Source organism: Bufo gargarizans, unplaced genomic scaffold (assembly GCF_014858855.1).
Source record: "Bufo gargarizans isolate SCDJY-AF-19 unplaced genomic scaffold, ASM1485885v1 original_scaffold_1738_pilon, whole genome shotgun sequence".
Classification (NCBI taxonomy): Eukaryota; Metazoa; Chordata; class Amphibia; order Anura; family Bufonidae; genus Bufo; species Bufo gargarizans.
In genome coordinates, this window is record NW_025334488.1 from 1 (window position 1) to 13,029 (window position 13,029).

Sequence of the window (13,029 nt, forward strand, 5' to 3'; positions counted from 1 at the left end):
GAAGCTGTGTGGAGGACTTGTGGTGAGGTAAGTGCACGTCACCTGGTGTGTGGTAATTGTGAAGCTGTGTGGAGGACTTGTGGTGAGGTAAGTGCACGTCATGTGGTGTGTGGTAATTGTGAAGCTGTGTGGAGGACTTGTGGTGAGGTAAGTGCACGTCACCTGGTGTGTGGTAATTGTGAAGCTGTGTGGAGGACTTGTGGTGAGGTAAGTGCACGTCATGTGGTGTGTGGTAATTGTGAAGCTGTGTGGAGGACTTGTGGTGAGGTAAGTGCACGTCACCTGGTGTGTGGTAATTGTGAAGCTGTGTGGAGGACTTGTGGTGAGGTAAGTGCACGTCACCTGGTGTGTGGTAATTGTGAAGCTGTGTGGAGGACTTCTGGTGAGGTAAGTGCACGTCACCTGGTGTGTGGTAATTGTGAAGCTGTGTGGAGGACTTGTGGTGAGGTAAGTGCACGTCACCTGGTGTGTGGTAATTGTGAAGCTGTGTGGAGGACTTGTGGTGAGGTAAGTGCACGTCACCTGGTGTGTGGTAATTGTGAAGCTGTGTGGAGGACTTCTGGTGAGGTAAGTGCACGTCACCTGGTGTGTGGTAATTGTGAAGCTGTGTGGAGGACTGTGGTGAGGTAAGTGCACGTCACCTGGTGTGTGGTAATTGTGAAGCTGTGTGGAGGATTGTGGTGAGGTAAGTGCACGTCACCTGGTGTGTGGTAATTGTGAAGCTGTGTGGAGGACTTGTGGTGAGGTAAGTGCACGTCACCTGGTGTGTGGTAATTGTGAAGCTGTGTGGAGGACTTCTGGTGAGGTAAGTGCACGTCACCTGGTGTGTGGTAATGTGAAGCTGTGTGGAGGACTTGTGGTGAGGTAAGTGCACGTCACCTGGTGTGTGGTAATTGTGAAGCTGTGTGGAGGACTTGTGGTGAGGTAAGTGCACGTCACCTGGTGTGTGGTAATTGTGAAGCTGTGTGGAGGGAACTGTGGTGAGGTAATTGCACGTCACGTGGTGTGTGGTAATTGTGAAGCTGTGTGGCGGACTTGTGGTGAGGTAAGGTGCACGTCATGTGGTGTGTGGTAATTGTGAAGCTGTGTGGAGGACTTGTGGTGAGGTAAGGCACGTCACTGGTGTGTGGTAATTGTGAAGCTGTGTGGAGGGACATCTTAGGCCACTCCCATATTATGACATCACAACATTTTCCAGCTAAGCCACGCCTCTAGTCATAAGAGTAAAATAAAAGGCGCACGTTTTATTGTGTGTTCTGGACTAATGAAGCGGGCAGCCATTTCCACGGTCTCCGCTGGTATTCAAGCAATGTGCTACTCGGTCATTTAGGGGTTAGGCATTTTTTTATTGAATTTAAAGTGGTTTTCTAGGGCTTAGCTACTGATGAGCTATCCTCTGGACAGGCTAGCAGTATCAGATCTTTGGTGATCTGGTGGCCCTAGCAGGCTCCATCCATTGTGTAGTTCTGCCGCTCAGCTCCTATTCAGACATGACCTCCTCACTGTGCACAGAGCCTTCTGCTTCCAGTGGGTGGGGTGTGTGGAGATCTGATGTATACGGCCGGTCCTAAGAGTAGGTCATACATGAGTACCAGAAATACCCTTTAACAGTCCTGTACAGTGAAGGACCACTTCATCAGAGACACCCACCCTTTCACGATCTGAGTTTTATTGTATGGAAATTACACGTGCCTCCACATAAGTATGGGGAAATTGAGGGATCTGATCGACATGGAATGAGGGATGGACAGGAATCACTGGCCGAATACAGGCTGGTGCACCAGCTAACATGCCCGCCGGTGGTAACAGCAGGCGACCAGCGCCATTACTGTCTAAGGGAGGTGTAAACGCAAGAGAAAGCAAATATAGGATCACTGAGCAGTGGAGAGCATGGCCTGGTCAGATGGATCCAGAACCTGCTGCACCAAGCTAATGGGAGAAGAAGCAGCATAAATGAACCCTTCTTGTCAGGTGGGGACGGGTCCTCCAATACCCGTGGAGGGATGTGTGGACAGGGTGACCTAGGCATAGTGGTGGACCATGGTCATCCTTTCACAGCAGCTGTTTCCCTTTTCGGCAGGAGGACAGTGCTCCAGACCACAAGGGTTGAATGTCCATGGATTGGTTCCGGGAATATGACGGCAAGTTTTTCTTGTTTCCTTCGACTTCACTGTCCCTAGATCTTATCCTATGCAACATTTCTGGTAGGAAGTGGAACAGACCGTTCAGAGCATGTCAGTACCTCCAGTTGAAGAACGGTTTTAACTTGTGGTGGAAACTGTGCTACCATAATTGCTGAATTGTTCTGAAGGCTAAAGGAGGCCAATGTGCTACTAGATGGGGCTCCCTAAAGTGGCCGTTCAGCTCTAGATTTAACATGACTCGTAATATGTCCTAATTAGGGATGAGCGAACCCGAACTGTATAGTTCGGGTTCGTACCGAATTTTGGGGTGTCCGTGACACGGAACCGAACCCGAACATTTTTGTAAAAGTCCGGGTTCGGTGTTCGGTGCTCGTCGCTTTCTTGGCGCTTTTTGAAAGGCTGCAAAGCGTCATACTACTTGCCCCAAGAGGCCGTCACAGCCATGCCTACTATTGGCATGGCTGTGATTGGCCAGAGCACCATGTGACCCCGCCTCTATTTAAGCTGGAGTCACATAGCGCCGCCCGTCACTCTGCTCTGATCAGTGTAGGGAGAGGTTGCGGCCGCGACAGTAGGGCGAGATTAGGCAGATTAACTCCTCCAAAGGACTTAATTCAGAGATCGATCTGCAGCTGTGGATGATTGAACTGCTGCTATTCAACTGCTGGAGAAAGGTAAAAAACACACTGTTATGTAGTGCTGACATTAGCGCATCGCTATATCAGTCAGCTACATAACGGTATTTCTGGTGGTAGAAACCCTTTAAGTACAAATGAAAATCGACAACCAAAAATGGCTCTGTTGTGGAGGCACTCCGCGTGGCTGCACTGTTGTGGAGGCACTCCGCGTGGCTGCACTGTGGTGGCGGCACTCCGCGTGGCTGCACTGTGGTGGAGGCACTCCGCGTGGCTGCACTGTGGTGGAGGCACTCCGCGTGGCTGCACTGTGGTGGAGGCACTCCGCGTGGCTGCACTGTGGTGGAGGCACTCCGCGTGGCTGCACTGTGGTGGAGGCACTCCGCGTGGCTGCACTGTGGTGGAGGCACTCCGCGTGGCTGCACTGTGGTGGAGGCACTCCGCGTGGCTGCACTGTGGTGGAGGCACTCCGCGTGGCTGCACTGTGGTGGAGGCACTCCGCGTGGCTGCACTGTGGTGGAGGCACTCCGCGTGGCTGCACTGTGGTGGAGGCACTCCGCGTGGCTGCACTGTGGTGGAGGCACTCCGCGTGGCTGCACTGTGGTGGAGGCACTCCGCGTGGCTGCACTGTGGTGGAGGCACTCCGCGTGGCTGCACTGTGGTGGAGGCACTCCGCGTGGCTGCACTGTGGTGGAGGCACTCCGCGTGGCTGCACTGTGGTGGAGGCACTCCGCGTGGCTGCACTGTGGTGGAGGCACTCCGCGTGGCTGCACTGTGGTGGAGGCACTCCGCGTGGCTGCACTGTGGTGGAGGCACTCCGCGTGGCTGCACTGTGGTGGAGGCAAAATGTATGTGTCACGATCCCTCCCGTGACAGAGGTTAGAAGATCTGAGAGACTGGCGTGCAGTTAGGTCATCTGACAGCCTATCTGTTTTCACTTGTTGCAGTGTTGTTGGTAATGACCACACCTCTTCTCTCAGGTGCAGCTTGTGGTCATTACTGCTCCTCTATTTAGTCTGGACTCACACTTCTTACCATGCTGTTGATATTATCTGCCTAGAGTTGGAAGAGCTGGTGTGTGGTCCTCATCTGGGTTCCTGCTCATCCATTATTTATTGAAGAGAAGTGTACTCCTTTTTGTATTTTGTTGTTCCCATTTGCTCGTGGTTTACTAGGCCTCAGGGAGACCCTGGTTCGTTCATCTTGGAAGTAACCAGAAGTCTTATCCCCTGTCACTACTCCTAGGGCTATTCAGGGTTACTAGGGCCTAGGTTTCCGGTGTATGAATATTCCTACCTTCAGGGTCTATTCATACTGACAGGAGTCAAGGCTAGGGTTAGAGTTTCTTAGGTGGTTACCGTTTCCCTTTCCCTAGCCTTGATGCCTAGTTCCTGGTCCTTTTCCTTCTGGTGTTCCTCCCCTCCCCTTACACTGTGACATTATCAACCGCCGAAAAGCTGCCATTTTGTGTCAGTGTCTGCACTGGTTGGACAATTGCAGGAGCTGTCTTTGGAGGTAGCTAACCTCCGCACGACCATCTCACAGATCCAGAGACCACAGGCGGCTGGTTCCAGCAGTGGGAATCGGGCCTGTCCTGAACCTAAGGTCGCTCTCCAGGATAGATTTTCCGGGGGAAGTGACAACTTTATTCGTTTCAGGAAATCGTGCAAATTATATTTTAGACTATGTCCTATTTCTTCTGGGGATGAGAGTCAAAGAGTGGGTATAATCATTTTGTTACTTAACCACCTTAGGACCGCCGTACGCAGGATTGCGTCCTGCCGGCGGTCCTGCTCTTCTGGGTGGACGCATATACGCGTCCTCCCGCGAGAGCCGAGATTTCCTGTGAACGCGCGCTCACAGGAACGGAAGGTAAGCGAGTGGATCTCCAGCCTGCCAGCGGTGATCGCTCGCTGGCAGGCTGGAGATCCGAATTTTTTAACCCCTAACAGGTATATTAGACGCTGTTTTCATAATAGCGTCTAATATACCTCCTACCTGGTCCTCTGGTGTCCCTTTTGTTAGGATCGACCACCAGAGGACTCAGGTAGGTCAGTACAGTAGCACCAAACACCACACTACACTACACCCCCGTCACTTATTAACCCCTTATAAACCCATGATCACCCCATATAAACTCCCTGATCACCCCCCTGTCATTGATCACCGCCCTGTCAGGCTCCGTTCAGACGTCCGTATGATTTTTACGGATCCACGGATACATGGATCGGATCCGCAAAAAGCATACGGACGTCTGAATGGAGCCTTACAGGGGGGTGATCAATGACAGGCGGGTGATCACCCATATACACTCCCTGATCACCCCCCTGTCATTGATCACCCCCCTGTCATTGATTACCCCCCTGTAAGGCTCCATTCAGACGTCCGCATGATTTTTACGGATCCATGGATCGGATCCGCAAAACACATGCGGACGTCTGAATGGAGCCTTACAAGGGGTGATCAATGACAGAGGGGTGATCACCCATATACACTCCCTGATCACCCCCCTGTCATTGATAACCCCCCTGTAAGGCTCCATTCAGACGTCCGCATGCGTTCTGTCGATCCGATCCATGTATCCATGGATCCGTAAAAATCATGCGGATGTCTGAATGGAGCCTTACAGGGGGGGTGATCAGTGACAGGGGGGTGATCACCCTGATTACCCTGATCACCCCCTGTCATTGATAACCCCCCTGTAAGGCTCCATTCAGACGTCCGCATGCGTTCTGTGGATCCGATCCATGGATCCGTAAAAAATCATGCGGCTGTCTGAATGGAGCCTTACAGGGGGGGTGATCAGTGACAGGGGGGTGATCAGGGAGTCTATATGGGTGATCACCCCCCTGTCATTGATCACCCCACCCCCCCCTGGTAAGGCTCCATTTAGACATTTTTTTTTGGCACAAGTTAGCGGAAATTTTTTGTTTGTTTTTGTTTTTTCTTACTAAGTCTCATATTCCACTAACTTGTGTCAAAAAATAAAATCTCCCATGAACTCGCCGTACCCCTCACGGAATCCAAATGCGTAAACATTTTTAGACATTTATATTCCAGACTTCTTCTCACGCTTTAGGGCCCCTAAAAAGCCAGGGCAGTATAAATACCCAACATGTGACCCCATTTTGGAAAGAAGACCCCCCAAGGTATTCCGTGAGGGGCATATTGAGTCCATGAAAGATTTAAATTTTTGTCCTAAGTTAGCGGAAAGTGAGACTTTGTGAGAAAAAAACAAAAAAAAATCTATATCCGCTAACTTATGCAAAAAAAAAAAAATTCTAGGAACTCGCCAGGCCCCTCATTGGATACCTTGGGGTGTCTTCTTTCCAAAGTGGGGTCACATGTGGGGTATTTATACTGCCCTGGCATTTTAGGGGCCCGAAAGTGTGAGAAGAAGTCTGGGATCCAAATGTCTAAAAATGCCCTCCTAAAAGGAATTTGGGCCCCTTTGCGCATCTAGGCTGCAAAAAAGTGTCACACATGTGGTATCGCCGTACTCAGGAGAAGTTGGGGAATGTGTTTTGGGGTGTCATTTTACATATACCCATGCTGGGTGAGAAAAATATCTTGGTCAAATGCCAACTTTGTATAAAAAAAATGGGAAAAGTTATCTTTTGCCAAGATATTTCTCTCACCCAGCATGGGTATATGTAAAATGACCCCCCAAAACACATTGCCCAACTTCTCCTGAGTACGGCGATACCACATGTGTGACACTTTTTTGCAGCCAAGGTGGGCAAAGGGGCACACATTCCAAAGTGCACCTTTCGGATTTCACAGGGCATTTTTTACACATTTTGATTGCAAAGTTCTTCTCACACATTTGGGCCCCTAAAATTCCAGGGCAGTATAACTACCCCACAAGTGACCCCATTTTGGAAAGAAGACACCCCAAGGTATTCCGTGAGGGGCACGGCGAGTTCCTAGAATTTTTTTTATTTTTTGTCACAAGTTAGCGGAAAATGATGATTTTTCTTTTTTTTTCTTTTTTTCTTACAAAGTCTCATATTCCACTAACTTGCGACAAAAAATAAAAAATTCTAGGAACTCGCCATGCCCCTCACGGAATACCTTGGGGTGTCTTCTTTCCAAAATGGGGTCACTTGTGGCGTAGTTATACTGCCCTGGCAATTTAGGGGCCCAAATGTGTGAGAAGAACTTTGCAATCAAAATGTGTAAAAAATGCCCTGCAAAATCCGAAAGGTGCACTTTGGAATATGTGCCCCTTTGCCCACCTTGGCAGCAAAAAAGTGTCACACGTGTGGTATCTCCGTACTCAGGAGAAGTTGGGGAATGTGTTTTGGGGTGTCATTTTACATATACCCATGCTGGGTGAGAGAAATATCTTGGCAAAAGACAACTTTTCCCATTTTTTTTATACAAAGTTGGCATTTGACCAAGATATTTTTCTCACCCAGCATGGGTATATGTAAAATGACACCCCAAAACACATTGCCCAACTTCTCCTGAGTACGGCGATACCAGATGTGTGACACCTTTTTGCAGCCAAGGTGGGCAAAGGGGGACATATTCCAAAGTGCACCTTTCGGATTTCACCGGTCATTTTTTACACATTTTGATTGCAAAGTTCTTCTCACACATTTGGGCCCCTAAATTGCCAGGGCAGTATAACTACCCCACAAGTGACCCCATTTTGGAAAGAAGACACCCCAAGGTATTCCGTGAGGGGCATGGTGAGTTCCTAGAATTTTTTATTTTTTGTCGCAAGTTAGTGGAATATGAGACTTTGTAAGAAAAAAATAAATAAATAAAATCATCATCATTTTCCGCTAACTTGTGACAAAAAATAAAAAGTTCTATGAACTCACTATGCCCATCAGCGAATACCTTAGGGTGTCTACTTTCCGAAATGGGGTCATTTGTGGGGTGTTTCTACTGTCTGGGCATTGTAGAACCTCAGGAAACATGACAGGTGCTCAGAAAGTCAGAGCTGCTTCAAAAAGCGGAAATTCACATTTTTGTACCATAGTTTGTAAATGCTATAACTTTTACCCAAACCATTTTTTTTTTTTTGCCCAAACATTTTTTTTTTTATCAAAGACATGTAGAACAATAAATTTGGCGAAAAATTTATATATGGATGTCGTTTTTTTTTGCAAAATTTTACAGCTGAAAGTGAAAAATGTCATTTTTTTGCAAAAAAATCGTTACATTTTGATTAATAACAAAAAAGTAAAAATGTCAGCAGCAATGAAATACCACCAAATGAAAGCTCTATTAGTGAGAAGAAAAGGAGGTAAAATTCATTTGGGTGGTAAGTTGCATGACCGAGCGATAAACGGTGAAAGGAGTGCAGTGCAGAAGTGTAAAAAGTGCTCTGGTCATTAAGGGGGTTTCACCTAGCGGGGCTGAAGTGGTTAAAGGTGTCGCTCAGCCTTGGGCTTTTTCGTTGCCGACCGGATCACAGTTCCTCCAGTCGGTAGATGAATTTTTCAGAGCTTATCCCTTATCTACAATGACAGATCGGATCTCCCTGGCCGAATCTAAATTGCGTGGCTTACAGCATGGAGAGCGTTCCTCGCAGACCTATTGCTCTGAATTTACGAGATGGGCTACGGATACGGAGTGGAACGATCCAGCTCCCTGTAGTCAATTCTGTCAATGGTTATCCGAGAGCCTGAAGGACGCGTTGGCGTTTCACGAATATCCTGAGTCATTGTAGGCGGCCATGTCCCTTGCTGTACGTATTGATAAACGCCTGAGGGAGAGATCTAAGGATCCTCACTCTCAGGACGTACTATCATATAAGGTGGTGCCCTCTTCCGACACTTTGGGTAGAGAGACACTTGAGTTTGTCTGGTGATGAACCAATGCAGCTGGAAGGAGCTGGTGATAAGAACTTTAGGCTTAAGAAGAGACTCTGCTTTTTCTGTGGAAAAAGGGGATATTTTGTTAACGTATGTCCTTATGTTCGGCGTCAAGGTGAAAAAGAAAAATTAAATATTTAATCCTGATCTCACTCTTGGTGTGGGTGGGGAATCTGAGAATTTACTTTTGTCATTTGCCGGTAGTACCCAATTTCTCCGGTCTGCCGAGGTGGCGCTAGATTCCAAAACTGTGGGAATTGAAGTGTTTATTGACAGTGGGGCAGTGGTTAACCCAGTTGATGGTCAGTTCGTCCGTATGCATGGGTTGACTACAAGTGCATTAGACAAAAATACTTTGGTATTTGCAATTGATTCCGTTCCACTCACACAGAAATGTTTGTGACAAATGGTGCAGGACATCCGTTCAAAAGTGGGTGATTTTTATCAAGAATCCATTTCGTGTTTTGTGCTGGAGGGTCTGCCTGCTCCCTTGGTGCTAGGTTTACAATGGTTAAGCAAACAGTCCTACCATTGATTGACAACTGTCTTATAGCACGTCGCTTTCTGTTGTAACCACTAAAGTTGCTCCTTCGTTTGTTTCTGATGTATTCTCTGAAAGTGGAGACCAGGAGTTGCCTCCTTATCGGGAGTATGGTTGCCCCGTCAACCTTGTTCCTGGAGCTTCGTTGCCCAAGTCTCAGTTGTATAATTTTTCTGAGCCCGAAAGAGCAGCCATGCGAGAATATATCACCGAGAGTTTGGCTAAAGGTCATATTAGACCATCCAAATTCCCAGTGGATGCAGTGTTCTTCTTTAAGAAAAAGGACGTAATTCTTAGGCTATGTTTGGACTTCCGTGAGCTTAATCGCATTGCTGTCCGTGATCCTTATCCCCTTCCGTCGATCCTGGATTTGTTCGATCAGATTGTTGGTGCCAAGGTGTTCTCTAAATTGGATTTGAGGGCGGCATATAATCTGGTAAGGATCAAGGAGATAGACAAATGGAAGACAGCCTTTATTACCCCTGAAGGTCATTTTGAGAATATGGTCATGCCTTTTTGTTTAACCAATGCTCCTGCGGTTTTTCAACATTTCATCAATGACATCTTTCATAATCTGGTGGGCAGGTTTGCGGTAGTTTATCTGGATGATATTCTAATTTATTCTCCTGATATGGAGACGCATCAGGAACACGTGAGACAAGTGTTACAGATCCTAAGAGATAATAAATTGTATGCTAAGATGGAGAAGTGTGTATTTGCAGTTCCGGAAGTGCAATTCCTGGGTTACCTACTCTCATCTTTAGGTTTTCGTATGGATCCTGAAAAGGTCCATGCTGTGTTGGACTGGGATCGACCCGAAAATCTGAAAGCGCTTATGCGATTTTTGGGGTTTACCAACTACTACCGTGAATTTGTTTTTAACTACTCAACTGTTGTTAAACCTTTAACGGACATGACTAGGAAAGGTTCGGATATCTCAGTCTGGTCTTATGCGGCATTACAAGCCTTTTCAGCAATAAAGGAATGTTTTTCTTCTGCTCCTATACTGGTGCAACCTGCCATTTATCGTGGAAGTTGACGCATCCGAGGTAGGATTAGGAGCGGTCTTGTCGCAGAGTCCTTCACCTAGTAAATGGCACCCATGTGTTTTCTTCTCTAAGAAGCTCTCAACTGCTGAAAAAAATTATGAAGTAGGTAATATAGAGTTGTTTGCTTTTGAGGAATGGCGTCATTGGTTGGAAGGAGCAATTCATCCTATTGCGGTAATTACCAATCACAAAAATCTAGCTTACCTGTAGTCGGCTAAAAGTCTGAACCCAAGGCAGGCCAGATGGTCGTAGTTTTTTTACCAGATTTTATCAATTTGTTGTCTATCGCCCTGGGGTTAAGGATGCTTTGCCGCGTAGCTTTCCTAGGGGGAAGTGATTCAGAAGATCCTGGTCCGATATTGGCTGAAGGGGTAGTAATATCCGGCCTTTATCCCGACCTTGAGGCAGAGGTGTTGGAGGCCCAGGGAGATGCACCGGATTCCTATCCTCCGGGAAAGTTGTTTCTTCATTCTGAATTACTGCACAAGGTGTTCGAGGAACATCACTGTACAGTTCTTACAGGACACCCTGGGAGCAGATCCACGGTCAATCTCATTTTTCGTAGCTTCTGGTGGCCGTGATTGCGTAAATGTGTTGAGGGCTATGTGTCAGCTTGTGGTACTTGTGCATGTGCTAAGGTGACACCTACTCGGCCTTCAGGATCTCTACTTCAGTTGTCCATTTTGTCCCGACCTTGGACTCGTTTATCCATGGATTTTATCACAGATTTGCCGAATTCATCAGGGAAAAACTGTGATTCTGGTGGTTGTTAATCACAGCAGCAAAATGTCGCACTTTATAGCATTATCACGTCTACCTAATGCTAAAACCTTTGCACAAGTGTTTGTTGATAACATCGTGAAGCTACATGGTATTCCCTCTGATGTGGTGTCTGATACAGAGACTACGTTTGTTTCCAGATTCTGGAAGGTGTTCTGTACTCGCTTGGGGGTACAATTGTCCTTCTCTTCGGCCTTTCAACACTAACCAGAATCTAGAGACTTATTTGAAATGTTTTGTCTCAGAGAATCAGGAAGAGTGGTCTTCATTTTTGTCTTTGGCCAAGTTTGGCATAAATAACTGTAGGCAGGAGTCCACTGATAAGTCGCCGTTTTTGGGGGCATATTGGTTCCATCCGCAGTTTGGCACATTTTCTGGTGCTGAGATTTTCCTCTTCTTTGTCATCTATTTGGCGGAAATTTAAAAAAAAAATCATAATAAATGAGCAACCAGTATAAACGTACGGCTGATAAGAGACGTATGAGTGGTCTGGACCTGAGAGTGGGTGGATTCATGTGTGGCTGTCCACAAGAAACATTAAGTTGAGGGTACCTTCTTGGATATTGGGTCCAAGGTTTATTGGTCCATATAAGATCTATACCATTATTAACCCGATGGCTACTAATAGTAGAAAACGAGTCTATTGTACAAATACCAAATACAGCCAAGCATTGGGCTGTCTAAATCCAACTTAAAGGGGTTGTCCAGGGTCAGAGCTGAACCCGGACAAACCTCCATCTTCACCCCGGCAGCCCCCCTGACTTGAGCATCGGAGCAGTTCTGCACTAAATCATGCAGGGCAAAGGCATTTTTATGGGTTCGGGATTTAGCACTGCCCTAGCCAGTAAAACAGCTAGGGAAGAGCTAAAGCCTGCCCATCAGAGTCTGTGACTAGAGTTGAGCGAACACCTGGATGTTCGAGAAGTTCGGCCGAACTTCCCGGAAATGTTCGGGATCCGAACCCGACCCGAACTTCGTCCCGAACCCCATTAAAGTCAATGGGGACCCAAACTTTTCGGCACTAAAAAGGCTGTAAAACAGCCCAGTAAAGAGCTAGAGGGCTGCAAAAGGCAGCAACATGTAGGTAAATCCCCTGCAAACAAATGTGGACAGGGAAATGAATAAAAATAAAATACATAAAAATTAACCAATATCAATTGGAGAGAGGTCCCATAGCAGAGAATCTGGCTTCACGTCACCCAACATTGGAACAGTCCATTGTCAGATATTTAGGCCCAGCACCCAGGCAGAGGAGAGAGGTCCCGTAACAGAGGATCTGGCTTCATGTCAGCAGAGAATCAGTCTGCATGTCATAGCAGAGAATCAGGCTTCACGTCACCCAACACTAGAACAGTCCATTGGCATATATTTAGGCCCCGGCACCCAGACAGAGGAGAGGTTCATTCAACTTTGGGTAGCCTCGCAATATAATGGTAAAATGAAAATAAAAATAGGGTTGAATGATGAAGTGCCCTGGAGTCCAATAATATATGGTTAAGGGGAGGTAGTTAATGTCTAATCTGCACAAGGGACGGACAGGACCTGTGGGATCCATGCCTGGTTCATTTTTATGAACCTCAGCTTGTCCACATTGGCTGTAGACAGGCGGCTGCGTTTGTCTGTAATGACGCCCCCTGCCGTGCTGAATACACGTTCAGACAAAACGCTGGCCGCCGGGCAGGCCAGCACCTCCAAGGCATAAAAGGCTAGCTCTGGCCACGTGGACAATTTAGAGACCCTGAAGTTGAATGGGGCCGAACCATCAGTCAGTACGTGGAGGGGTGTTCACACGTACTGTTCCACCATGTTAGTGAAATGTTGCCTCCTGCTAACACGTTGCGTATCAGGTGGTGGTGCAGTTAGCTGTGGCGTGTTGACAAAACTTTTCCACATCTCTGCCATGCTAACCCTGCCCTCAGAGGAGCTGGCCGTGACACAGCTGCCTTGGCGACCTCTTGCTCCTCCTCTGCCTTGGCCTTGGGCTTCCACTTGTTCCCCTGTGACATTTGGGAATGCTCTCAGTAGCGCGTCTACCAACGTGCGCTTGTA

The 13,029-nt window shown here is 47.4% G+C and overlaps 1 protein-coding gene across 2 annotated transcripts in view; it reads left to right on the plus strand.

Annotated features, from left to right (window-relative positions):
- Positions 1–2,082: 2,082 nt before the first annotated feature.
- The window catches only part of LOC122923565 (zinc finger protein OZF-like), an 81,555-nt gene continuing 70,608 nt past the window's right edge, over positions 2,083–13,029 (plus strand). For both annotated transcript variants that reach the window (XM_044274411.1, XM_044274410.1), the window contains exon 1: positions 2,083–2,141. In XM_044274411.1, the coding sequence (XP_044130346.1) occupies positions 2,111–2,141 (31 nt within the window). In that variant the 5' untranslated portion in view covers positions 2,083–2,110. The remainder of the gene's footprint in view (positions 2,142–13,029) is intronic.